Source organism: Larus michahellis, chromosome 25 (genome assembly GCF_964199755.1).
Source record: "Larus michahellis chromosome 25, bLarMic1.1, whole genome shotgun sequence".
Lineage (NCBI taxonomy): Eukaryota > Metazoa > Chordata > Aves > Charadriiformes > Laridae > Larus > Larus michahellis.
Window position 1 is genome coordinate 2381231 of NC_133920.1, and position 24661 is coordinate 2405891.

The following is a 24661-nucleotide window of genomic DNA, read 5'->3' on the forward strand; positions in this document are numbered from 1 at the left end:
TGCGGTGAAAACAAGAGCTCAAATCCAGGCTAAAAACCGACGTCCAGCCTCCCTGCGGCGCTGCCTACCATCAGAAATCATCAGAGAGCAGGAGAAGAGACAATATCGAGGGCAACGGCCCGCGTTCTCCTCGTGCAGGGGAAGGAGGGAAGGGAAGGAGGAGGCCAACCTGAGTTTTTCAATAACCTGGAACTCCTGAAAGGAATCAAAGACGGTGGAAAGTAGGTCAGGCTGCGGGTGAGCGCGGAACGAGCACGCGGGGAGGAAAATCAGAAAGGCCGGCACAAAAGGAGAGCGTGACCCGAGAACCGTTAACCTGGGAGGGAGGTGGGGGTACCTCCAACCCTCTCCAAACTCAACAGGACACGGCCCTGAGCAACCTGACCTGGCTTTGAAGTTGGCCTTGCTGGCATCTGGGGTCAAGTAGGGACCTCCAGAAGGTTTTTCTAACCCTTCGTCCATCTGCGATTCATGGAGCCACTGTGGAATATGCGGGCATGCTCCTCGACGGAAAGGAGGACGAAAGGCCACGTCCACAAAGCATCTCGATTCCTTCGAGGAGGGCGACCACAATTAACAAGAGGAAGCAAAGGTCAGGATGGAAATCGGAGCCGCTGCCGAGCTGCGCCGAGGTCTTTGCTCTCAAGTCAAAGCGTCAAGGAAGAAACGAGGCTCAAAGAAACCATAAAATCTACAATAAACGTTCTCTTGCAGCCCTAGTTGTGCTGGTGGAAGAGCCTTCCCCCTACGGTCTCCTCCGGCCTCTCCTCAGCCTGTTGCTGAGGCTCAGGCTGTGGTTGGCCCCATCCCAGGCACCACGAAGTCCCAGGCTCCTCCTGGCTGCGCTGGCTCGCACACCCTGGATAAAAGGAGGTGGGGGCAGGAATCCAAGCAGCGATGGGGTCTCTGCCCACTTGTATCTCTGAGCAGACCACACCAGGGCTCCCCCTGGACACTCCTAAAATCAATTTTGGAGACCCTGATGCTGGACCCCATCCCTTTTTCACTCATTGTCCACTGGAAGGAGCTCTCTGTTCACCACGTGTCCTGGAGCAAAGACTTGCAGAGAGGAATCTGGGGGCTTTACATGATGGGGAGCTCAACAGGAATCAACCATGTGCCCTCACGGCCAAAAGGGCCGCCCATATCCTGGCACGGTCCAAAGATGCCCAAGTTTGGGGCTCCACAATCTAAGAAAGACATAAAAATAATAGAACGTGTCCAAAGGAGCAGCAAAGGGTATCAGAGGTTGGTCAGCCTGGAGAAGAGGAGACCAAGGGGTCACCTCATTGCTGTCTACAACTTCCTCGTGATGGGGAGAAGAAATGGAGGTGCTGATCTCTTCTCTTGGGTGTCTGGTATGCGAGGGAACGGCTTAAAGCTGCATCCGGGGAAGTTCAGATTGGCCATTAGGAAAGAGCTGTTCACAGAGACGGTGGTCCAGAACTGGAAGGAGCTCCCCAGGGATGAGGTCATGATAGCCCCCCAAGCCTCGTGGTGTTCAAGAAGAGTTTGGAGAATGCTCTTAGATCCAGAGTTTAACTTTTAGGTTGCCCTGTTTGGAGTCAGGAGTTGGGCTTGATGATTGTCACGGGTCCCTTCCAACCCAGGAGATCCTGAGAATGTTTCTGAAAACTATGCTCTAGAGAGGGGGAAGACACTCTTCAGCCAAGGCAGGATCTTGGGCATGGAAAGGGCAAGCCCCACTTCTGAGTCCTCATCTGGAGGCTCAACATGAGCAAGCACCAGGTGGAGGACGTGGAGAATCATTCCCTAAGCTCATGCCATTCAACCGACCCTCTTCCCCTCCTCTTAAAAACCCAGGACGCACCCCAGAAGGTAGGGCTCTGTGTGGGGTGGAAGGTCAACCAGCAAACGCACATTGTCCTACCCATGGTGAAACATCACTATCGCTGCGTGGGACCAGGTCAAGAGGAGAAATCCAGGTCTAGCAGAAAACCATGCGGTTTGAGGCAGTAAGGGAGAACGTGGGGTGTTAAATCTGGGGAAAAAACGGGGAGAAGAAGGGAGGATGATGGTTCCAAGCCTGCGAAAGCAGTTTGGGGGACAGAGCAAGGTGAGGCAGGCTACGAGGAAGGAGAACGGCGAGCCGTTTTGGAGAGGACGCAGTTGCCTAACGCTTCCCAACGCCTGCCAAGAAGCGCCACGTGTTCTCGGAGGCGGCTGCCAATAGGTTCGGAGCCAGGAGAGAGATAAACAGCCTCGATAACGAGCCAAGCTGGGCCTTAAGGAGGCGGCTGCAGCAGCAGGACACACCTTCGCCCGTCACAACACGCAGGGAAAGCCACCGCTGAGCACAGGGACCTCCTCGGAGAAGCCACCAACTCCACTGGGTACGGCTCAGGAGCCAGCGGTCTCCAGGAAAAGAAAAAAAAAAAAAAAAAAAAAAAAGGGGGGGTTTCAGACTTTTAAGCTGTTCAAAGCCAAAGCAGAGTGAATGTTGCAACCCCTCCGTACGTCACAGCCCGTCCCGGGATGGGCAGGAGCAGACAGACCCCTCCTGCTCTCCTCCGACGCGTCCGACGTCAAGCGCGGCATTTCAGGGAGGGTTCAGACATAGCGAGGAGGGACTCGCGAACGATCCGGGGTCTGAAATCGGGACCAAACAGGGGAGATTGAAAGATCTGGGTGTACAGAAGAACATCAACTCTTGTCTCTGCTTATTGGGGGTAAAATGGTCATGGATTTAGATATTAAAAATACCAAAGACCTCATCGGCTTTCTAAGGGTGAGGGCTGGCGACGGCAGTGCGGGTGGTGGTGGCGTCTCCATCCGAGCCCGGAGCAGCCACGTCCAGGTTGGTTTAGGTACCGTGGACTTGCCTGGAAGCAGCAGGAGGCAACAGGTAACCTCCGAGATCCCCGCAGTATCTCAAAAACATCCTGTTTTTGCCACACACGCTCCCATCTAAACAACCGGCGCAGCCAAGTTCGAGTTCTCGCCGCAGACCCAAACACCTACTTCCTCCCTTTGACTTTTAGTTTTGCTTAAAGAGGTTGGTGGTTGGGTTTTGTTTTTTTTTTTTTTTTTCTGGTTTTGTTTTTAAACAAGCAGCCGAGGGTACGAGACCGGCAAGAGCCAACCCAGCTCTCCCGCTGGGTGCGTGTTAAACTCAGAGCCCTTTTCCCGACTCCGCTCTTCTTTTCTTCTCCGTGTCCCACCTGCGAGCAGCTCCGGGAAGGGAAACTTCACCCCGCGAGGGCCAAGACCCTCAAGGTCTTGCGGTGATTTGATTACAAAACCCCAAGAACGGAGAGCGCCGCCGGACTCATCGAGTTGATCTCCCGGCACCCGGAGCCAAAATCCTCCGCCTTCGTTTCCTGCTGCAGCCTCGTTAGAAACCACGAACCGCAGCCGGCGCAGAAAACCCTTCATAAAATTCTCCCCCAAAAGAGGATTTCTCCCTGCCCGAGCGCTCAGCTGCCTGCCCCCCGCCATGGAGGGTTTCGGTTAAGGCTCTACCGATATTCTTAGCTCGTGCCAGCTCGAGAGGCATCTCTTGCGACGCCGGCAGAGCCCTTCTGGCAGTTCGCGCCTCTGGAAGCGGAGAGGAAGGAAGCGGGAAGGGGCTGGCGGGGAGCTGCCGGCAGATGCTGAGCTGCGACATCGTCCCGGGGCGTGAGCAGCAGCGCTGCTCCCCCGGCGTCCCCGCTCGGAGGTGCCACCGGTGGAGATGCCACCGGGTCTGCTGCGGTGCCACCACCGGCTTTTCCCCGAGATCCTCCTGCCATTAGAACTCACCCACGGCCCCGTATCTCGTTCATGTTGCTTAAAACCCTCGACGAATTACGGAATTAGCATAAAACACACGCAGAAGACGTTAATGCTAAGCAGGTGCCCTTAAGGCAGCTCATTGCTCCTGGCCGAGGCTGTCGCAAGACGCTGGCGGCTCCCTCGAGCTCCCGCCCGTCTCACGCGTGATTTGAAGAGACGCGGGGACAAGTGGGCTTAAAAAATAAACATCTAAAAAAAAATCCTCCCGGCTACGGATTCGTCATCCCCCATCTCCAACCCCGCTGCACTGTTTGCTCAGCTGCTTCCCCGCAGCCGTACCCGGAGCAAGAGTTAAATAAATACGGCGACGGGCGCCGCTTCGTTCTTAAATCGGTTGCGACAGAGACTTCCCGGCACAAAGCCGGGGCGCCCCGAAAGCGCCGTTTCAGGCTGGAAGGAAAACAAGGAGAGTTTCCGACTCACGGCGAGTCGCTCTCTGCGAGGTTCGGAGCGTAACTAAGAGACTTGAGGCTTGGATTTAAACACAAAAGCCGTCCAGCGAGCGCTATCTCCACGTGATCCGCCGGCCGCGCTTCGGTTACACAACAGGTTGCTGGGCTGGGGATTTTTAAGCTTTCCACATTTACCCATTTTCTGGGCATTTTTCCCCAAAGACTGGTAAGGAAATACAGAGTTTAAATCCAGGAGCACGGCTTAAGCTTTTGCTCTTGCCCTCCGCTCATCCCACGTGTCCATCCTCAACCTTATCCGGGTTTAAATACAGTGCCGAAGCAGACCAGAATTAAGCTTGAATTCAACTATTTTTTTCCCCCCTAGAAGGCCAATTCCCGGCCCCATTTCTCCCACCAAACACCCACCGGCGTTTCAAGGCAACCGGAGACGGGCGCAGCGAGGAGCGGGAGAGGTTCCCAGCCCTGCGCCAACATCACACGCCAAAAAAAAAAAACCCACTTGAGTGACGTTGCCCGAACCAATAAGCGAGATCGTATTTCAAGACGTGACCCATTTTTTTTTTTTTTTTATCCTAAAACTTCACGTTGGGGACATTTGATATTAGATCTGCCTTGTTAAGAACTGCGGTAACCTCTGCTCCGATGAGCGGTTGTTACCAAAGGGTGACCGCACTCTTTCTTCACCGAGACACTTTCCACCCTTCTCAACCACAAAAATACCCGAGCCCTCCTTTTTAAAAACAGCGGCACTACCTATAACGGCTCGTGCCCGTGAATTTTGGGCACCGGGAGACCTAAAAATTGCTGAGCGATCGTCACAGTCAGCATCCAGCTCTCCAAAACGCCTCTCCTTGGCATCAACCACCAGCCCGGGTTCATCATCCAAGGTTTGCCATGCCAAGGAAAAAGAGTCTGGGTTTGTTGGTCTTTTAATTTGTGTTCGTTACGCTCAAGACTCGTTCCAAAAAGCAGCCGGGCACGGGGAACAGCGCGGAGAGCCAGGATTACAGGCTCTTTGAAATTTCAATTAAAGCCAGCTTCTCGCTGCAGGGATGTATCTCGCATAGGATTAGGCTGAGCAGAACGTAACGAGAAGCTGCTTCAAGGACTTCAAGATGCCGCCAGAAGCCCCAGGTGTCAGTAGGTGGTTGTTTTTCCTGACGCATGAGCAAGTTTTTAGTCTTTAGAAGAGGAAGAATGGTTCCTTGCCAAGTTTTTGGTGCAACGTCAAGTTTTTTGGAGCCTTGCGGGGGAAACCTGGAAGCTCTTTGGGACGGGCTCTGCTCTGGAACTGATGATCCCGTGTGAATAATTTGGCACTTCACTGATGGAGGGGGACCAGCTCAGACCCAAAGCTGTTTGGGAAGGACCCCTTAACGCCCCCCGCCATGGTAACACAACACCTACGGAAAACACGCCACTGAGGGATGAACACAGATCCCCGGAGACCAGAGGTCGCATCCTGCCTTCTGCCTGGCCAAGCACTGTCAGCACGGACCACGCTCTTCTCCTGTCCTCCAGCCATGCTCTGCTCCGTGATTTGTGAAGCTTTAGAGGTTTCCTCGATGGAAACCTCGTTCCTAAACGTGACGCTTTTCAAATGAGAAAGGCTGAACGTAACAAAGCGCGGCTCCCCGGTGGGATGCGACCCCTCCATCCACCCCTCGTGAGACCGCACTGCCGAGGCTCTTCCATCTACCAGCATCTCCATCCACCTGCCCCAAACCAGCACCAGATTTCATGGGACACAGAGCATCAACGACGGAGACGGATAAACCAACGCCAGTTTACGCCGATTAAACCCTTCCCTGTAAATACCCACCCGCCAGCAAAGGCTCTGTTCAGCAGGACGCGATGGTTTGGGGTTACCAAAAGGGTTTCTGGCTCGCACGGGGTTTTCGGGGACACTTACTGTCTCTGTAGGACTGTAGGGACTCATCTCCCCAGGACGGGGGGAACGGGGACAGAGGAGAGCGTGGAATGCTGCACTCGGACATGGGGGTCATGCTCTTGCGTGACACGAAGCCGTGAGCTTCCCTCTCTCGGCTCGGGGACGAGGGCTCCGCTCCCATCGCCGCTTGCAGCATCGGATGCTCCGATGAGTTGGCCAACAGCTCCTTGAGGATGTTAATGGGCGAGATGGTGAGTTCCCAGTTGGTAATACCAAAGTCTCTCAGGTGGGCTCTGGCGTGGCTGGAGAGACCCGCTCGCGTGTCGAAACCGGCCCCGCAGAACTCGCATCGCATCAGGCTGAAAGTACTGGGGTCGAAGTTTGCAACTGCGGAAAGAAGGGCAGAGAGTCAGCGCCGCCGCTAAAACCCCTGGATGGGGGCTCCGAGGAAGGGAAGGGGGGGCTATTGCACCTGAGACAACCGCACGGCACCGGTTGCGCCCTGGCCACCACGGTTGAGGTTGACCACAGCACCATACGTACCCAGTTCTCGGTGGGAGGAGAAAACCCCACCGATTAAACCCAAGGAAATAGAAAGCATGGTGAATTGAATACATACTACCTTTTTTCTTCTTCTTTTGGAAGGAAAATTTTTGCTCAATAGCTTTCACTTCTTCCGCTGAGATGAAGTGACGGACGTTGTAGCTCACCCCCACCCTGTTGAGGTGGCCCCGCACGTGGTTCGCCAGCCCGATCCCGTTGTGAAACCTGTCTGGGCAGTAGGGACATTTCCTCTCCTCGTTCTTCAGCATGGGCGAGTCGGAGTCCAAGAGGTCATCAAGCTCCAGAGGACCCTCCAGAGGAGCGTCCAACAGGAGCATATCCAAGGGAAGGGGTTCCTCCATCATGAATTCCTGGGAAGGGAGAGTTGTTTTCTTCTTGAACGGCTTCCCCCGGGGCCGTTTCGTCGCCTTGGGGTGCAGGTTCACCTCCTCCAGGAGGACGATGGGGACCATCATCCGCAACTGCTGCTGCTGCTCCTCCGAAGCTATCGAAGAGTCGGTGGCTTTCAAGGTGTCTCTGAACGTCCTCTTGAGGTCTAAGGCAGCTTGAGGGATGGTGACGGGTTTGATGCCTCTGTTCTCGCTCAGATCTATCTCAGTGCTCGCGGAGATCTCCTCTTCCATGCTCCCAGCGTCGCTGCCCAACATCCACTTGTGCCTGAGCTCCTCCAGCCCCATCGGGTGGCTCCTGAGACCGTCGCCTTCTCCTTCAAGGTGCTGAGCCGCCGCTTTTTTTTTCAGCTGCCGCAGAGCAAACTGGGAATAAGCTTTCGCCGAGGGAAAACTGGAGAGCCCCAGGTTTTTATGGGGGGTAGCATATGGAGCTGCTTTCCTGGCATGAAACCCTGATGTCTGGTAGTCCTTTTTACTAGCCCCGTTGCTTTTATCGAGCCTTGGGTGACTTAGGGCAAAACCGTGGACCGCTTCGTAATGCGATGCGCTTTCTTGGGGAGGTGGAGGGAAAAGCCGGTCTGCTTTGCTGAAATAATCCGTCTCTGCAAACCGGCCTGGCCTGGCCGGGCTGTAGGCATCTCTGCTAGTTCCTGGTTGATTGGGATCATCCTCATACACCTCCGCGTCCCAGGAGAGGTGGGAATGGGCGTATTTCATGTGCTCCTTGAGGATGTTCTCGTTGGGGGCCGGGAAGCTGCAGAGCATACAGGTGCTGAGCCCTTTGCCGCTGCCGTGAGGTGGTACCTGCATCTGCAGGGACATGTGTTCATTTGGTTTGAAGTGTTTGTAGATGCCGTGCACGGGGCTATCCCGTATTTCTCCGCTGCCCGCGCTTCCAAAGAGATTCATGTTCTTTGCCCCTTGGTCCTTCCTCTCCTTGACGTGCATCTTGGCGTGCTGGACAAAGATCTTGGAGGAGTTGGTGCCAAAGACACACTTGGGGCACTGCAGCCGGGCTTCCCGGCCTTCGTCTGGAAACTCGTTCAACTTCTGAATCTCTTCGATAATTTTTTCCCTAGACTCTTGGTGGAGCCTTTTGTGCTGCTCCAAAGACGTGGGGTCTCCAAAGGCCCATCCGCACTCGTTGCAGCAGAACTGACACTGTCCTCCCAAAGCATCTCTGTCTTGGTCCCTCCCTGGTCCACGATTATGCTGAAGCATGTGATCCATCAAATGTTCCTTCTTCTTGAAGTAAATGCTGCACTCGATGCAGGTGTACACCGTAGGGTCCTCCTCTGGACCCAGCTCCTCCTTCCCCTGCTCCTCCAACAAGACGCTGCACACGTAGGGCCGCATCTCGATGTCATAGGAGCTGCAGGGAGCGGGTTCCAGAGACATCAACGGGATCCGCTCCACCGAGTCTTCAGCATTTACCGTCCAGGACTGTTTGCCGACGGCAAGATCCGCGCCGAGCTGAAGGCCCGGCTTCTGGATTGTCCACTCGGCCGCGTTGAGTGGGTTGATCTCGCCCAAGTCTGAGTCGACCATCAGCCCCTTCCTGTGGGACGAGGAGCTCTCCAGGGATTTGGACTTGCCGAGGACAGGGTTTAGCGTTTTTCTGAACACCGTCGGAGTCAGCGGAGGAGGCACTTCACGCACGGCCTGTCCCCGAAAGGGCAAGTTGGTTGCTACATCTGTCGGCTTGCTTATGTCTTTGTAGTGAGGACTCGGGCTTTTGCTGGGTCTAGAAATCCAGTCGACCCTCTGGATTCCCCTCTTGCTTTTATCTAAGTGCTCTTTGCTGAGGCCTTCAAGTTGCTTTGGTTCATTTTTGAGATATTTCTCTTCCCCGCTGCCAACCGATGCCCCAGCGCAAGGGCTGGGCGTCTCTGCTGCCACTTTGCCACCATCCAGGTCCTCGGAGTCGCTCTCCAGTTGCTCAGGATCCACCTGCACAGTATTTACAACGTGGGGCTCCACGGCGAAGGCCGACTCCTTTACGCACCGCGCGTCCTTTGAGTCCTTCAAGCCAGAGAGTCTCTCTAAAGTGCTTTCTTCTCTCCCATCACCCGCTCTCGTCTCCAGCGCGGAGGTGTCCCAGGTCACGCTGCCGGACACGGTCATGTTTCGCAGGTCTAGGGAGCTCCTGGCATCCGTTCTGTACAAAGCCTTCTTGAACTCCAAATGTTCTTCATTCGTGGAGCTGCAAATAAGTTTTTGAGAGTTAGTAACTGGTTAACGGGATTGTACCGACATTTCCATTTACAAAAGGGTTGGCCTAGAACCTAGTACGGCATAACACAGGCTGGGGGCTCCACGGCGACTCCCACATTGCCCCAAATATTAAAGACTTGGGGCAAAAACGAGGCCATCCCTCCACACCCTCCCTTGGCCATGGGCAGCTAGAAGCATTTCTGCATCTTCTCCTAAGCTTGCTCCAAGCTCGTTTCAGCGATGGCTCCACCTGCTCCCTGTGATGGCTCTTCCATGTTCATGTCAGGTACACCAGGAGCATTGGGTTCCCATCACCACGTCACCCTGCCTTGGGCCAGAAGTCATCTTCCCCTTGCTCCACCCCACTCTTTGCTTCTCCTTCCCTTTCCCCTCCTCCGAACTCCTCGGGATGCTTGGACACTTTCTCTGGGACCAAAGGATGGTTTGTCTCCATGATTAAATGGAAGTCCCTGGGTGATCCCTCTCCACAGCAGGAGTGGGGAGCCTTTCTTCTCTGTGCAGAGACCCCAAACCATGGTGGATCAAGGTGATTCCTCCCCATCCTCTTCCAAACCTTCAGGAAGAGCCCTAAAGCCAGAGAACACCATCAAGCAGCTGGAAAACATTAAAGCCTCCATGGGGTGAGCTCTACAGTGGGGCTGGGTAGCCCCAGGCCACCCAGACGAGTGCTGTGGGTACCACCACGGCACCCAAGATGTGTTGGGTGTTAGAGAGGGGCCGAGCACACCCATGGGCAGTCCCAGCCTGGTGGTTTGGAAAGTCCTACATTGGGCTTTGGAGGCTTTTTCCTGAAAGGAAGGAAGGACGTGGTGAGGGCCACGAGGGTGCAACAGAGGCACTTGATATTCTCCAAGATGCCTCGAGGGACTGGAGACATCTGGCACAGGACCAACAGTTAGGAGACAGGATCTACAGAGCCTCAAGCCCTTCTGCTGGGGTGGTGGGAGTCTTGGTGGGGAAGCAGAGAGCCTTGAAGGGCACCAGATCCCCACATTTAGGCTTCTGAACTGGGGTCCAAGAGATCAAGGAACCCTGACGGCAGCTTCATGGGGGTTTGGGGATGAGCAGCCTTGGGGCATCCATGTCCCCATCCCTGCCCTAAGGATGGGACCCAGCTTTTGTCCTCCACACCCAGCTTCATGCCCGGCTTCTCCCTCTACCCAGCACCCGTGTCATGAGTGCATAGCCAAGAGCGGGATGCAAACCGCCGTATCCCGGCTCCTGCTCCCTGCTAAACCATCCCTAGGGAAGAAACCTGCCGGAGCACAGAGCCCGACACCCGGAGAAGCCCGGTGACTCGAGACCTCAAGCAAGGAGCTGCTCCAAGGCCAGGAAAACACTATCTCACGGGTCAAGTTGTGCTGCCAGGAGAACAAAGCGCCTTTGTTGGAGACAGCAGGGCTGCCAGTTCCACACAGTTCTCGCGCTGCCCCTCTCTCTCCTTCTTTTTAAACCTATTTATTTCCAGCTTGTTCCTGAAAAAAGCCAAGTTCAGGGGCGAACCGACCCTCCCACCTCACCACGCTCGCCCTCCCAGCTCCAAACTTTTCCCTGTTTTTAACAGGAGAGAAATTACCGCGGACTGGAGGACGGGCTCGCCATTGTCCGTGGCGTGATATCAGGGAAATGCGATTCCCATATGCACTGTAAAACCCTGCAAACGTTATTAAAAATAACTCGCTAAGGAAACCGCTGGCCCAGGAAGGATCAGTCACCAGCAGATACTAAAATAAGCCCATTAAAACGTGCCGGGCATTGGTTGGCGTCGCTAAACAGGCTAAGACAGAGAGCGATGCTGAGCCAGGCGCGGGTCCCCCGGTGCCACGAGGAGGGACAAGGACCCTTGCCCTGCGCGAGCCTTGGCCTGGCACCCCTAAATCTGCCTTTTCCAGGGTGCTCAGAGCTATTTGGGACACCCCTTGGCAGCTTCGGGACACCCAACACAACCAAATCGAGCATCCACCTCCCAGCAGGGACGGCCCCAGCAGTGCCGAGGGGAACTGGGATGGCTCCGAGGGGTGACTCGGGGGTAGGCAGAAGCCGGGTGGTTTGTCGGGAAGCGGGACAAAGGAGACGAATTAGAGCAGCCAGCACTGCTCTGCAGCGAGGGGACCGTGCTGGCCGGCTCTAGAGGGACCTGCTGACGTCCTCGGTGGTGGGACAACCCTCTTCGGGGACAGGCAGGGAGATATTTTGGGGCTTTGTGTAACCGGAGCACCGTTGGCAAGGGGAGATGGGCTCCTGGGTGCTCCCTGCTCTGCCACGTCCCTTGGGAACTTACCCGAGTTCAGTCCTGTGAGCCGGCACGGCACCGGAGAGGGCAGGATCAGGCTCATCTGCAACAGAGAGGAAAGCTCCAAGGTCAGTGCCCAAGCGAGGCTTCTTCCAACGCAATTTGCAATGAAGTGATTTTTAATTTTTTTTTTTTTTTTTGGTGCGTGTTAAAAAAAAGCTTTCCCAGCAGATAAAACCCCCTCTGCTCCCGCTGCCCGTCCTTCCCTCCTACAGCCGGGTCCGGATTACGGGAGGATTTCCAAGCCACACTTAAGAGGGTTTAATCCCGTGTGCAACTATTTGATGTATAATCGTTCCTGCCGCTAAGCAGTTTAACGGGAAGATGCACACGCTGCTGGCCGCGCTCCCACCACTGAGGTATCCGGCACGGAGCCGCCGCGGCCGAGCAGCTGGACAAGGGTTGGCTTGATCCACCACGTGAAGACCACCAGTTCCCCCGACGCCACGGACGGGGGCTCACGAGCCTCCCCAGCGACGACGTGCAGCCCTGCGCTGGGACCAGCACGCGGGGTTTGCTCTGAGCATCGTTTGGGGCTTGGAGGAGCTTTGCTTTGCTCCGGTGTTGGCCGAACCCCTGGGGATGGCTCCTGGGCTAAAGCACCTCCGAGCCCGCTCGCAAGAAGGCGCAAGGCAGGATTTCAGGCAGCGACGACAGACAGGCAAATGCCTCCTGAAGATCTACAGGGTCCGCTGAGATATATCGGACCCAGACGCATCCTTCCTCAGGAGGAGGAAAACTTTCGGCTGCGTCCGATGAAGATGTCTGGATCAAACCTACCCGTCCCAGATGCTCCGTCAGTGGCGCTGTGCTCAGGGAAGGACACGGGGGTCTTACTCCTCATGCCGGATTCCCTCCATCCTGCTCCGGCCACGCGTTGCCTGTCCCGGCCGTATGGAAAGCAGGGACTCACTTGTTATTACAGGCAAGGCTGGGAGCTTGGGGAAGCCAAGGCGTCGCTGGGTGAATCCCACATTGTTTCCTGCTGCGAACCAGCCCCAGGCAAGCAAAGCTTGCTGCTGGGACAAGGAATTGTCCTGCATCCCTCCTCCCATCATCATCATCTTGGGTCACGGCAGCCCAGCAGCCCGGCCCCAGGCAAGCAAGCTTGCTGCTGGGACAAGGAGTTGTCCTGCATCCCTCCTCCCATCATCATCATCATCATCTTGGGATGTCCAGACGCCCAAGAGTTGCCTGGGGCTCACCGGTGTGGTGGAAATCAGCTGGAGGCCATGGGAAGGAGGTGGCCACGGCTTGATGGAGGGTGCAGAGCCAGCACCAAGCACGCGTGGGGCTCATGGAGAAAAGGGATGTGCCAGGAGCAGCTCAGCCTCCCCCCAGCCCCGACACCGACCAACAACCCCGCGAGCCTTTGATGCTGAACGCAAAGATGAGAGAGAGCGGGATCAAGCTGCCCGTCCCGGGAAGGCAAGGGGGAGCGCTTTGGAAACACACGGCCAAGGAGATGGGTTTCACTGCAACGATCCGTGGGCTCAGCCTGGGAGAGCCTCGACAGCCCAAACTGACCTCCATCCCCTCTGGGATGGACGCAGCCGCTCATGGTTTGTGTTTATCCTATAAATTACCGGTTACGTGCCCTAAAACCAGGAGGAAGGTGGTGTTCAGGCCACCACGCTGGTTATGGAGATGGGGGAGGCAGGGCAGGACCTGCCCCGAAAGCAGAGGAGGGACACGAAAAGCCAGGGTTGGCTTCCAGACCTTCCATTTTAGGTGAGCCACCTTAGAGGCGAGATTTTTAAGGCTGAGCACCTCTGGTGTGTAGATCTCATCCAGAGATGGTGCGGTTTGAGATCTTTCATCTAGACGCAGAGCTGGGACCACAACACATCGTCGGGGTTTAGCTGGCATCGGCACCCTCAGAGCCTGTCCCGGAGAGGTGGCAACGTCCCCGGTTCCCAAATCAGGTCCTTTTGGGTTCAAAAATCATTTCGGAAAAGGCCGGCGAGATCCAGGGCCAAGCTGCCGAGGCCATGGGAGACTGTCAGCGTTCATTCAGGAAAGCCTGAGTCACCAAGCAGCCGGGGCGGGAATGTCAGGGAAAAGGACGGAGAAAAATACCCCAACCCTCCCAAATCGGCAGATTTTAAACACATCCGTAAACCCCCAGCGCCTGGATGGAGAGGGGCAGAAAGCACCGACCGCCGAGAAAGGACGGTGGCAGGAGCCTTCCAGGGACTCTTTTGTTCTCCAGAGCTCCGGCACGGCTCCTATTTTTAGAAACTGTCTCCTTTAGAGGAAAACACGCGGTGATTTATCTTTCTCCTGATGAGCACGTAACTGCACTCCCTGCAAATCCTGGTTTCTTGGAAACAGCGAGAGATGAGGGAGTTTAATGTCTTGGACTTAGGAGGCTCAAATTTACCCTCTATGGTAATCCAGCAAGAGCTACTCCTCTAACCACAGGAGCGTGGCTCCAGCGTCTCCCGAGAGAGCACGGCCAATCTGAATTCATTTTTGAGCTCATGGTCTTTCCCTTCGAGAGGTCAAACACCCTCGTACTGAGGCCATGGGTCTCTCCTCTCTGTTTTTCCTCTATCCCAAGAGTTAAAGCAGGCCGGCCAGGACATCAAGACGCTTTCAAAATCGAGCCGTCGCACGAACCCGCGGCCAAAACACACAAAAAGCCAGAGAGAAGGGAAAACCTGTGAGTTGCCCGGCACGGGAGAGGTTATGCAGAGACCAGGAGCTCTCCCAGATGTGGCGCGCCCACCTCTAGATAAATTCGGCGATGGTTAATTACAGGACATGTTTCAAAGGTCACAGATTGAGAAATACCAACATCTCCAGAAGAGCTGAAAGAGCCCCGGCTCATCGAGGCCATCAGAGTCGATAAGCAGATGTTAACGGCATGCCCAAGACACTCAATCATCTATTAGGGTGCAAAAATTTCACCTAAACCTTCCCCACCACCCCAAAAACCACCAGGATGCACCAGGTGCTTTTCCACGTCACCGCTCTTCATACGGCAGATGCTTCCTATACAAAGCGTTGGGTTTGTTTTGTCCCAGAGCTACTCAACGCGTATTTTAAGACTAACGACACACCGAATGGCAGCTGTGATAATTAGTAAGGTTGTCCTGCTGCGTCAGGAGGTCACAGAGACGTTGACAGATCCAACATCCAACAAAACGAGCCCAACGAAGGTCCCCGATCATCGTAGACTGGAGGACGTGATGGATAAAGACAAGCTGAGGCAGTTGGGCTCGTTCTGCGTCAGGGTGAGAGCATGAAGGTGCTGACTACAGCCACTAAGTGGAGGATGTAGAAAAGACGAAGCCAAACTCCTCCTGGACACGTGCAATGAGAGGACGAGGAAGTCACAACATGGGAAACTCTTCCCTGCGAGAGCGGGACAGCTCTAGGACAGGCCAGAGGTGTGTGTGTGGGGGGATCTCCATTCTTGGAGACGCTCAAAACTCAACTTGATGGGGCTTGAGCAACCTAACTTGGAAGCTGGCTGTGCTTTGAGCACAGGGGTGGGATGAAGACCTCCAGAGAGTCCTTCCCACCCCAATTATTCTGTAATTTTAGGATTAAAAGCCCAAAGAAGTTCAAGAGTCTAAAGCAAAGAGGTCTTTTGGATGGCAGTTTCCATCAAGATCCTAGGCCAAATTGAAACAGGGAGAGGATCTCCCTTCTGAAGAGTTCACTCAAGAAACTCCATTCTCCTGGAAGTTTTCTACCCAGCTCCCAAAAGAGGTCTAGTGACAGTTTAAAAGGGCATAAAGCAGTGGAGACTTAAAGAAAACTCTAAAATACTATTATTTCCCAAACTTCAAACTGTGTAAAGCTCCACCCGCTGAATACCAACAGAAGGTTTCCCTTCCATACAATCCTCCAAGATGAGAAGCAGGACACCCACCTGACCTCCACGTGCTTTCCGCATCTCTTATCTCAGCGATAAAGGATGAGGAGGGAGACTCAGCTCCAACTCAAGCTCTCCAGCGCCTCCCAGATCAGCTGGGTTCCCGCTATAGAAGGACCGGCACTTCAAAAGGCCATCGGTCCGAGGATGGGGTGAACTGGTCTCCAGCCAAGAGAGGAAAAAAACCAGGCTCCTCCAGAGGGCGAAGACTCGGATTAAACCAAAACTGAACTCGTCAGAAATCAAAAATTGAGCAAATCGGCCAGGAATTTGCAAGACCGCTTTTCCAAGCAATCTGAAGGCTTCCAAAAAGCCCTCAAAACCAGCTGATCACCTTCAAAAAGCCTTCACTGAGCCTAAACAGGCTCACCCAGGCTTAGGGGTTTTTTTTCTAGCCTGTCTAAACAAACTGAAAAGAGAGGCAAGAAGAGATATTTTATCTCCTCTACAGCCAGGCTGAGGGACCTTGCCATTTGAGCAAGGGTATTAGGCAAGGGGTGAGTTATTGCGTCATCTTCCGAGTAACGCAAGATGTCGCAAGGCATGATTTAGCTCTGGAATTAAAAACTCGCTCCTACTTCAGGCTCACGCTTTCATCTCAGGTGTTTAATTTGAGAGCAAAAGGTACCAGAAGAATCGCTGATGCAGCTTCTGCATATTGTAAATAACCGGGAAAAAAAAAAAATATTTATAAATTGGACTCGACACGTCACCTTTCGTGGTCCAAAAACATGACAGCAACTGCTAGTGCCAAAAAAACCCCAGCAGATGAACCCGCGCAGCAGGATTCGTGCTCAATACTGGTGGGAAAACACCGCGTCCCCGTGCCGTGGCGGTGCCGGAGCCGAGCGGCTGGGTGTTCACCAGCCGGCTACCACCCAACCCGGCCATGGGGATTTCTGCTGTGTCGGATGGCGCAGAGTTGGGTTTGTTACCAGCGCGATGAGGAATCTCACACTGGAAACGTTCAGTCATAAACCAGAATTGTCAGGGTTGGGAGGGACCTTTCAGATCATCGAGTCCAACGATCAGCCTAACACTGACAAAAGCCACCACTAACCCATGTCCCTCAGCGCCACGTTGACCCGTCTTTTAAATACCTCCAGGGATGACGATTCCACCACTTCCCTGGGCAGCCTCTTCCAATGCTTGATAACTCTTTCAGTGCAGAAATTTTTCCTAATATCCAACCTAAAACTCCCCTGACGCAACTTGAGGCCATTGTCCTCTTGTCCAGTCACCTGGGCCTACACGATGGCCAAGAAATGGAGGGGAGGGTCTTTCAGCCCCCAGCACCGTAGGAGATATTTAGCTCCCCGAAAGCTTACTGGAAATGCAGGGAAGCAGGAGCTTCCTTTCCCATATCCCAGCCCATCTCCAAATCCATCCCACGGCCCCAAGCTTGGCTCTTCCGGCCCAAAGCAGTCATGCAAGACGACCTCTCCAAGACCGCATCCACGCTGGCAGAGACACGGCAGGTCCAACCAGAGCCAGGCTTGTGTTTGCAGTGCAAACAGTGGTGTTTGGTGGGCAAAGGCACCATCGGTAACTTTTGCTTGGCAATCCTGATACCTCCGGACACCAGCATGCGGCTCCGGGCTGAGAGCAGATGACAGGAGAAACAAAACACGGAAATCCTACAAAAGAGGGTGCAACCAGCAGCTCTTTCTTCCCCAACCCACCCTAAACAGGGCCAACAGCTCCCACGTGAAGGCAAAGGCTTTGCCTGAGCACCACAAGGTGCTCCACGGCAGAGCTTTTCCCTTGCACAAGAGAAGTCGACCCCCTGGCACCCCAGCATCCCCCCGTCCACTGAAAGCACCTGGATGAGGAACGTGGTTGCTCTGCATGTGTTGGGCTCAGCATGGAGCTATTTGGGTGGCCACCCGTGCCAGATTCAAGCTCTTCAAGCGTATTCCTGCCCCAAATCCATGGGGTAGACACTACTCCTCCGCCCCAGGAGCCCGGCATCACTCCGTGCTTGCAATAGCCCCTCTCCAGCAGAAATCATTCCACCCACAGTCTCACGCCAGCATCTGAACGTTCTCCCCGGAGCCAGACGAGACGATCGCGTTCTCCGACCCTTTGCTGTGGCTTGCCAGGACCAAGCTGGAGATTTTGCTTGTGCTCCTGAATACAGACGAGCTGGCGTCAGGACAGGCTTTGCTGCGGGAGGGCTTGGCCAGAGAATTTCATGTTTCCTCCTGAAAATGGGCGCATTTGGGGTCAAGTTTTCCCGCACGTAGCTCTGGGTCCTGCTCCGATGAAAGCTCTCGGCCGTTTGCAGTTGGAAACGGGACACATTTCTTTCTCCTTTACGCGGCGTTGGCAGGTTCAGGGCAGGATTTAAGGACGCTCCTAAGCCTGCGGGCAGGTGACCTTGAGGACAGGAGCTCTTCAAAGCACGGCGTGCTGGCAGCACATCGTGTCTCATCTGACTCGGGCTTAGCCGGCTGCTGACGGAGCTGGGGACGGCGCCGTTGCGTTCACGCGACACCAACAGCTCCGTGTTCACTTCTGCTTGGGCTTCCCGGGAACGATACGGGTCCCTTCACCCCTCTGCAGGCACAGGGTGCTGGAAGTTTGTGTATTTAAGGGCTGGAAATGCCCAGGGTTGCGCAACCAGCATCCAGGTGCTGCTATTTCTGCTGCTGGACTTTGCACGGGCAGGAAAGTGCACAGGAGGGAGGGGATCCTGCCCCTCTGCTCCGCTCCGGGAGACCCCCCTGCAGTGCTGCCTCCAGCCCTGGGGCACCAACAGCAGAAGGACACGGAGCTGTGGGAGCGGGGCCGGAGGAGGCCCCGGAGCTGCTGGGAGGGCTGGAGCCCCTCTGCTGTGGGGCCGGGCTGAGAGAGCTGGGGGGGTTCAGCCTGGAGAAGAGAAGGCTCCGCGGAGACCTCAGAGCCCCTTCCAGTCCCTAAAGGGGCTCCGGGAAAGCCGGGAAGGGACTCTGGAGCAGGGAGGGGAGCTGTGGGACGAGGAGAAAGTGTTTTACACTGGAAGAGGGAGACTGAGATGAGATCTGGGGAAGAAATTCTTGGCTGTGGGGGCGGTGAGCCCCTGGCCCAGGTTGCCCAGAGAAGCTGTGGCTGCCCCATCCCTGGAGGGGTTCAAGGCCAGGTTGGCCGGGGCTTGGAGCAACCTGGGCTGGTGGGAGGTGTCCCTGCCCAGGGCAGGGGGTGCCACTGGGGGGTTTTTAAGGTCCCTTCCCACCCAAACCGTTCCACGATTCTATGAAAAGACGTGGCAAAGGGCCCAAGCGACAGCAGTCCACAAAGAATGGGGCAGATAAACACTTATGTCCCCAACGCATCTGCTCTGGTCCCAGGAGATGAACGTTGCAGGCTTGCACACAAGGGGATCAGCTCGTCGCAGGGGGATGAATAACCCACCATTGGGAGCTGATCGTGTTTTAACCCCCTCTCTGGCCTGGGAGGAGCTGCCTGGGTTGGGACTTTGCTCAGCTGGGGGCACCAACTGAGCCTGGAGGACTCCATATCGTCACTGTGAGGGAGTGAAGCAGACTCTGCTGATGAAAGAACGATGTCCAGCCCCGTAACGAGGTGAAAAACCCAACGCAGGGGCAAGAACATCCTGAACGGGTGCAGCTCGGTGCTCCCCAGCCAAAGGATGCCACGTTTTTAATTGCACCGGTGCCACCTTCCATCAAATTATTCAACCATCGACTCACTGTAGTAATCCCAGTATGAGCGGAGACACCTGTAAATGGTCCCTCTGGCTCCCTGACCCGCTCAGCAGTGCTGGAGATGACCCAAAAGAGGAGGCAGGACTGTGCAGGCAGGGTATAGGCAGCATGAATTTAGACCAGCTCAAAAAACACAGCAACCAGTGCAGTGAGTGGTCCCATCCATCCTGTTGGACCATGCATCCCAGTCATCCCCGGTGCTGGCTTGGCTCTTTTTTTTTTTTGAGCCATTTCAGTGGAGAAGTACCAGAAAAGACGGGATTGGGCTCAAAAACAAGGACTGCAGATATCTCCAGGGAGGGACAAAGCCGGCTGCCAGAGAAGCAGGTCAGAGCTCTCCTCCTCCACGACTTGACGCTTATCTCAACACGGTGACTCATGCGGGATCTCTCCACCGAAAGAGGCCGGGTACAAGACATCCAAAAGGCATTTGAGAGGCTGGGAATCAGCACGATTCCCATCCTTCGGTCTCCTCCTTGGGTTCGTTTTGTATGTGGAGATGGAGAACGGCCACCCAGAGACACCATGGCACCTCCGTTCTTGGAGGTCTTCCAAGCTAGACAACCTGCTCTTGCTTTGGCATCAGCTCGCCAACCCAAATCCCCTTTTCTACCCAAAAAGATGTTGAGGCTAAATAAGAAGCAGCCCAAATATTCTTTCCCCAGCTTCATAAAGGCTTTGCGCTCACTGCTCTCTGCCTGTTCCCAGGATTCATCTGGGCACAAACAACCAAACCATCCCCCAACAACCAAATGTCAAGGAGCCGCAGCCTTTGGCGGGCGCTCAGAGACCTCCCAAAGCCTTGTTCAGGCAGAAGGTAAAGCGATTTTGGTGCAGGAGGAGCCAAAACCTCCTGCCTTTCACTTCAGCAAGTGCCTGATTTGGGGAGTAAAACAAAAGAATCAAATCCCATTTCCATTCCCAAAGCGATTTCCATGGGAAGCCCCATGAGCACAGGAGCATCGTCTGCAAATGGCAGCGCGGGAAGGGGCTGGGGGGCCATAAAGTGACTCAGCGTCTGGAGGGGCAGGTCAGGACGGCGGATGGGTCACGGACCAGCTCTCCTTGCTGCCCCATGGGAAATCCAAGGCTATGGGGAGAGACCAGGACAACGTGGAGGACAGGTACAACGTCCTGGTCCCACAAAGCCCAAAGAGCTCTTGGAAAGAGAAACCACACCACCAGGAACTCCAGAGCAGGAGAGACGGACCTCCAAGCACTACTAAAAATAGCAATGCTCCAGTATCAGCATTACTAGAAAATTTTAAGACAACCGACACCCGTGGAGCAAGGACAAACACGCAGATGTTTCCCATAGGGGATGACCACAGAGACCACGTCAGCTCTGGGCCAAAGCCGCCCTGCGTTCTCCACCCACCAGCAACACGCGGGGATGGCTGCGGGTTCAAAGAAACCTTGAAGCAACCAGCAAGCTCCCATCCTTCCCAAGGGATGGGCTTTGGGACAAGCACCGGTCTCCCTGTCCGGCTCCTCCCTCCCCTAAAATCAAGCCCATGGGTTTCCACCCTCCTCTCGCCCAGTCGATTCCATCCACCAGGTCTTCTCTTTGGTTTCTAGATGCAAATTAGGATTTAGTTTTCACCCTGCCCGGCCACCGCAGATCCCAAAACCCCATGCGAGACCGTGGGCGCGTGGCCCCGCGTCCTACCACGCGCTCGGGGACGAGCGGGTCCCTCTCGCCTCCATCACGGGCGGCAGTTTGGGGTTATCCTGTCCTCGCTATCGCAACCGGTTCTCCCTCGAGCAGTTAGAAAGGCAACGCCTGCTCAGGAAGTGGTCTCTGCAGCAGACGGAGGTGGGGAACGGTCACGGCTGCGAGGGGAGGGCGCTGGATGTGCTGACTCAGCTCCCCAGCGAGCTCCGGCTCGTCCCGGCAACCCGTCCGCTCGGAAAAAGGCATGTAAGACCCCCCAGGTCCCTTTCCAGCATCCCACTTGGGCGACGAGGCCAAACGATGCATCACGGACACAGAAAAACACCAAACGGCTCCGAGCCCACCAGCACCCATTTTCCACAGGGGGTTTTTCCAACGCCACCAGCCCTCGTCCTCCTTCGCTCGCCTCTCGCCGCGCAGGATTTCCCTGCCATCGCTGTCATGCCCAAGCTCAGCTCTTCCCCTCGAAACGTGGAGCGGGCACACGTGTCTCAGCTCGGCTGTGCCTGGGCACGCTCCCTCCGGCGGCTCTGGAGGTTGTTCTTGCCGGTCCCGACAGATCGGTGCGTGTTGCATCCCTACAAAAACCCGCTCGAACCTCTCCAGATGGGACCTCTGTGTTATCCAGTGAGCCCCGGGTTGTTCCGTGGGCCATCCCTGGGTGCCAAGCAGATGTTTTGTGGGATGCAACATCTTCGCCGTGTGCTCGTCAGCCGCATTTGTCGCTCCTGGGATGCAAAATTTGGAGATTTGGCACCGGTTTGGTGCCAACCGGCCACTTACGCTCAAGCCAAACACTTCTCTCCCAGTGCTCATCACCGATAAGAGCAACAACCCTCCTGCTGAAACACCGTTCCCCAAGCTCATCATCCTCCGAGACATCCTCGTGTTTTGGCTCAGAAACAAAGAATCACCCAAGAGATCCTCGTGTCCAGCTCAGAAATAAAGAATCACCCGTCCACCGCCACTGTCGATTCTCAAGACGGCACCCAAGTTTTCACACCGAGAGGGCAGGGGTCCCCCGGGGACAGCTGGGTTTCAGCAAACTGCTTACGCTGGAGCAAAAAAAAAAAACCCCTAAATTAAACTAAGCCAGCGCCTGTTGGCTCGTGCACATGGGCTCGGGTTCAAGCTGCCCGAGTCAGCAGAGCTCAGGAAGCCCCGCGCGCTTCTGGAAGACGGAGCCGTAGGAAGCATGACACATCTCGAGATGCTGGCTCCGCTCCCCGGGATGTTTATGGTCAGCGAGAGCCTGCCACGATTTCACAGACTTCGTATAAACATCTGGATGAAGGACTCTACTGAGGTTTAATCAGAGGCGCTGACCCGGCACGGGGCCAGCATTATGCCCAAGCTGGAGCAGCAGGACCTCAACATGGACGTGCAGGAGACACGGCAGCTTCTGGCACCCATCCCACCACAAGCACCGGCACATCTCCACCCGAGAGAAGAGCAGCATGGGGCGACTCACTCGCCCACCAAAGCCCCTCCACTGGGTCTTGCTGTTGAGCTCTGGTCGAGGAGGAAAAAGATGAAGCCAGGGATAAGGTGCCTCATCTCACTGGTCACCGAGGGCCGTAGAAGTCCCACCAGGGTGGAAAGGAGATGTTAAGTGTCTAGAGGTGAGCCAAACCACAGCTTCGAACGCTTCCCTTCAACTCTCCCAGGACAGCGCGGTCCCTCCAGCCCTTGTACGACTTGCCAGGACCACCCCAAGGGTGGCCAGAAGAAGACATTAAATTTGTATCTCCCAAAGCTCGACCATCTGGGCACCGTCATCTTCTCAGAAACAGCTGCGCAGCGACAGGCGGTTTCTTTTCCAAGAAAGAGGCCAACCTGCAGGTCTGCAAGCCAAAGAGCGGAGCCAGGAGAGGACGAGCCGTCTGCCCAGAGGAAGGGCCGCACCCTTCCACGACTGCCGGAGCCAGGAGACATCCCCACCGCAGCCCAGAGACCTCGGGGGGGACAGGGGGGGATGACACAGACGCACTCCACCATGGTTTTGGCCACCGCAACCCAACAACGAGGGCTTTGGAGACCACGTGGGTCCAACCTACTCAAGATAGAGAAGGAGAAGCATCATAGCAGCGTAAAACCCAGCAGGACCCATGAACGCAGAGGAAGATCTACAGAAGATCATGAAGGCCACTGGAAAAAACATCGATGAGGGTAAAGACTCAACAGAGAAGGAAGCATTGAGGGGTTGCGCCAAAGAGTCTCCTGGAGAGCCCAAGCAGCCGCCGGTGATGTCCCATACCTGCTCCTGACCCCAAAGGGTGCATTAGAAAGGTCCCCGATGTGGAGGAGAGCTGGGCAGCAGCACCCCGAGGGACAAGGATGGGGACATCGTGCAGAAAAAGCCAGGAATCGGAAGAGAGACGGGGATGGATCAACTGCAATGGGATGGGAAGCTCGTTAGCTGGCTGACGGATGACCTGCTGCACTCAGCGATCACATGGGAGCTGTGAGTCACCAACGGTGTGGTCGGGGGGGAAAAACAAAAACCAACAAAACACCAAAAAATAGAAGAAAAAAAAAAAAATTACATAGCTGTGGTTTGCAACCTGCAGTTCACCGACGGCTTCTAAAGGCAGCGGAGAAAAGCCAGCCCGTTGTCAGCAGCTTGAACTCGCTCCCCAGGCATCTGCTCCCCCGCTGGAAAACCTCCGGCAAATCTAACGAGGTGGAAAAAAAATCCCCCCGGGTTTCTCCCCGAAACCCTGCATGCGACGGGGTCAAGGAGTCCGTGCCGAGACCCTGCACGGGGGGGTTTCGTCGGTGGCGTATGAGTGAGATTAAGCGAAAGCGAAACAGGTGCGAGGAAGGGCTGCCACAGGGAAAACCAGCTCTTCTGCTGCGAGCAGACGAACAGCGTGGCTTGTTTAGTTTGGCACGGCCGAGAGGGAACCCGACACTTTCCCAGCGAGGAGCTTCGCTCTTATTCCCAGCTTCTCCACGCTCCTCGGCCAGAGGACGCGAGTTATACTTGGGTTTTTCTCAGCTCTTGGGGTATTCGCAGAGCCCAGGGGGGATGCACCGGAGCTGCGCCCAGCTCCCAGCCCCAGCGCCGCGGCCGGGGGGGGAGGGATGCAGAGTCCAGACCCGTCTGAAACGCTCCAAGTGCTGCAAGGCAAAGCTTTGGGCTGTGTTTCCTTCAAGAAAAAGGCAAAAGTTGGTGGTACGAGCCCGACAGACAGGCTTGAGGGCTTCCTCCCTGCCTCCAGAGCGATGCAGACTTCCCGTAATACTCCAAATGGTGGAGGTTTGCATGATTTCAGGCTCCGGTGGTAATTCCGAGGCTCCCGCAGAAGCGGGATGAGATTGTGGGGCAAGGACGGACACCCGGAGCCCCAAATTTGGGGCTGATCCTACGACCTGCATGGTGTCAGGAGGACGATGCTGCTCCTTCGCCCACGGCGCCTGGACCATACCGTCACCTCTCAGCATCACTCGCGTCAAAGATACTCGGCCCACAGCACCTTTCAGGACAGCACCAACCCCGTTTTGCCCCGGGATGGCAATACCGAACCCAAAACCTCCTGCTTTGAGCCCAGAAACCCCCCCCGGTAAAACCTTCCTGGGCTTCAGAAAACAAGCGCTGAGGTTTGAATGTGTTGGAGCCGCAACACCAGCTCCCAAATGCTAATTGCTCCCCAGCGCCTGCTGCCTGCTTTGGGCAGGGAAGGCATTCGCTCTATGCCCCCCCTCTAAAAAGATGGCCAACCCCCCCCCAAAAGACAGCCAACCCCCCCAAGAGACCTCCAAACTCCCCCCAAAAGATGTCCAAAACCTCCCAAGAAACGTCAAACC

General features: G+C 55.5%; 1 protein-coding gene across 5 annotated transcripts in view; it reads right to left on the bottom strand.

The window, feature by feature from the left end:
- Window positions 1-24661, bottom strand: part of WIZ (WIZ zinc finger) — a 60379-nt gene that overhangs the window by 13277 nt on the left and 22441 nt on the right. For 3 of the 5 annotated variants that reach the window (XM_074567224.1, XM_074567226.1, XM_074567227.1), the window contains 3 exons: window positions 11572-11626; window positions 6719-9258; window positions 6121-6486 (listed from right to left, as the gene is read on the bottom strand). In XM_074567224.1, coding sequence (XP_074423325.1) covers window positions 6121-6486; window positions 6719-9258; window positions 11572-11626 — 2961 coding nt within the window. Of the gene's footprint in view, window positions 1-6120; window positions 6487-6718; window positions 9259-11571; window positions 11627-17291; window positions 18037-24661 lie in introns of those variants that run through there. The other 2 variants (XM_074567228.1, XM_074567225.1) reach the window with 2 other exon arrangements.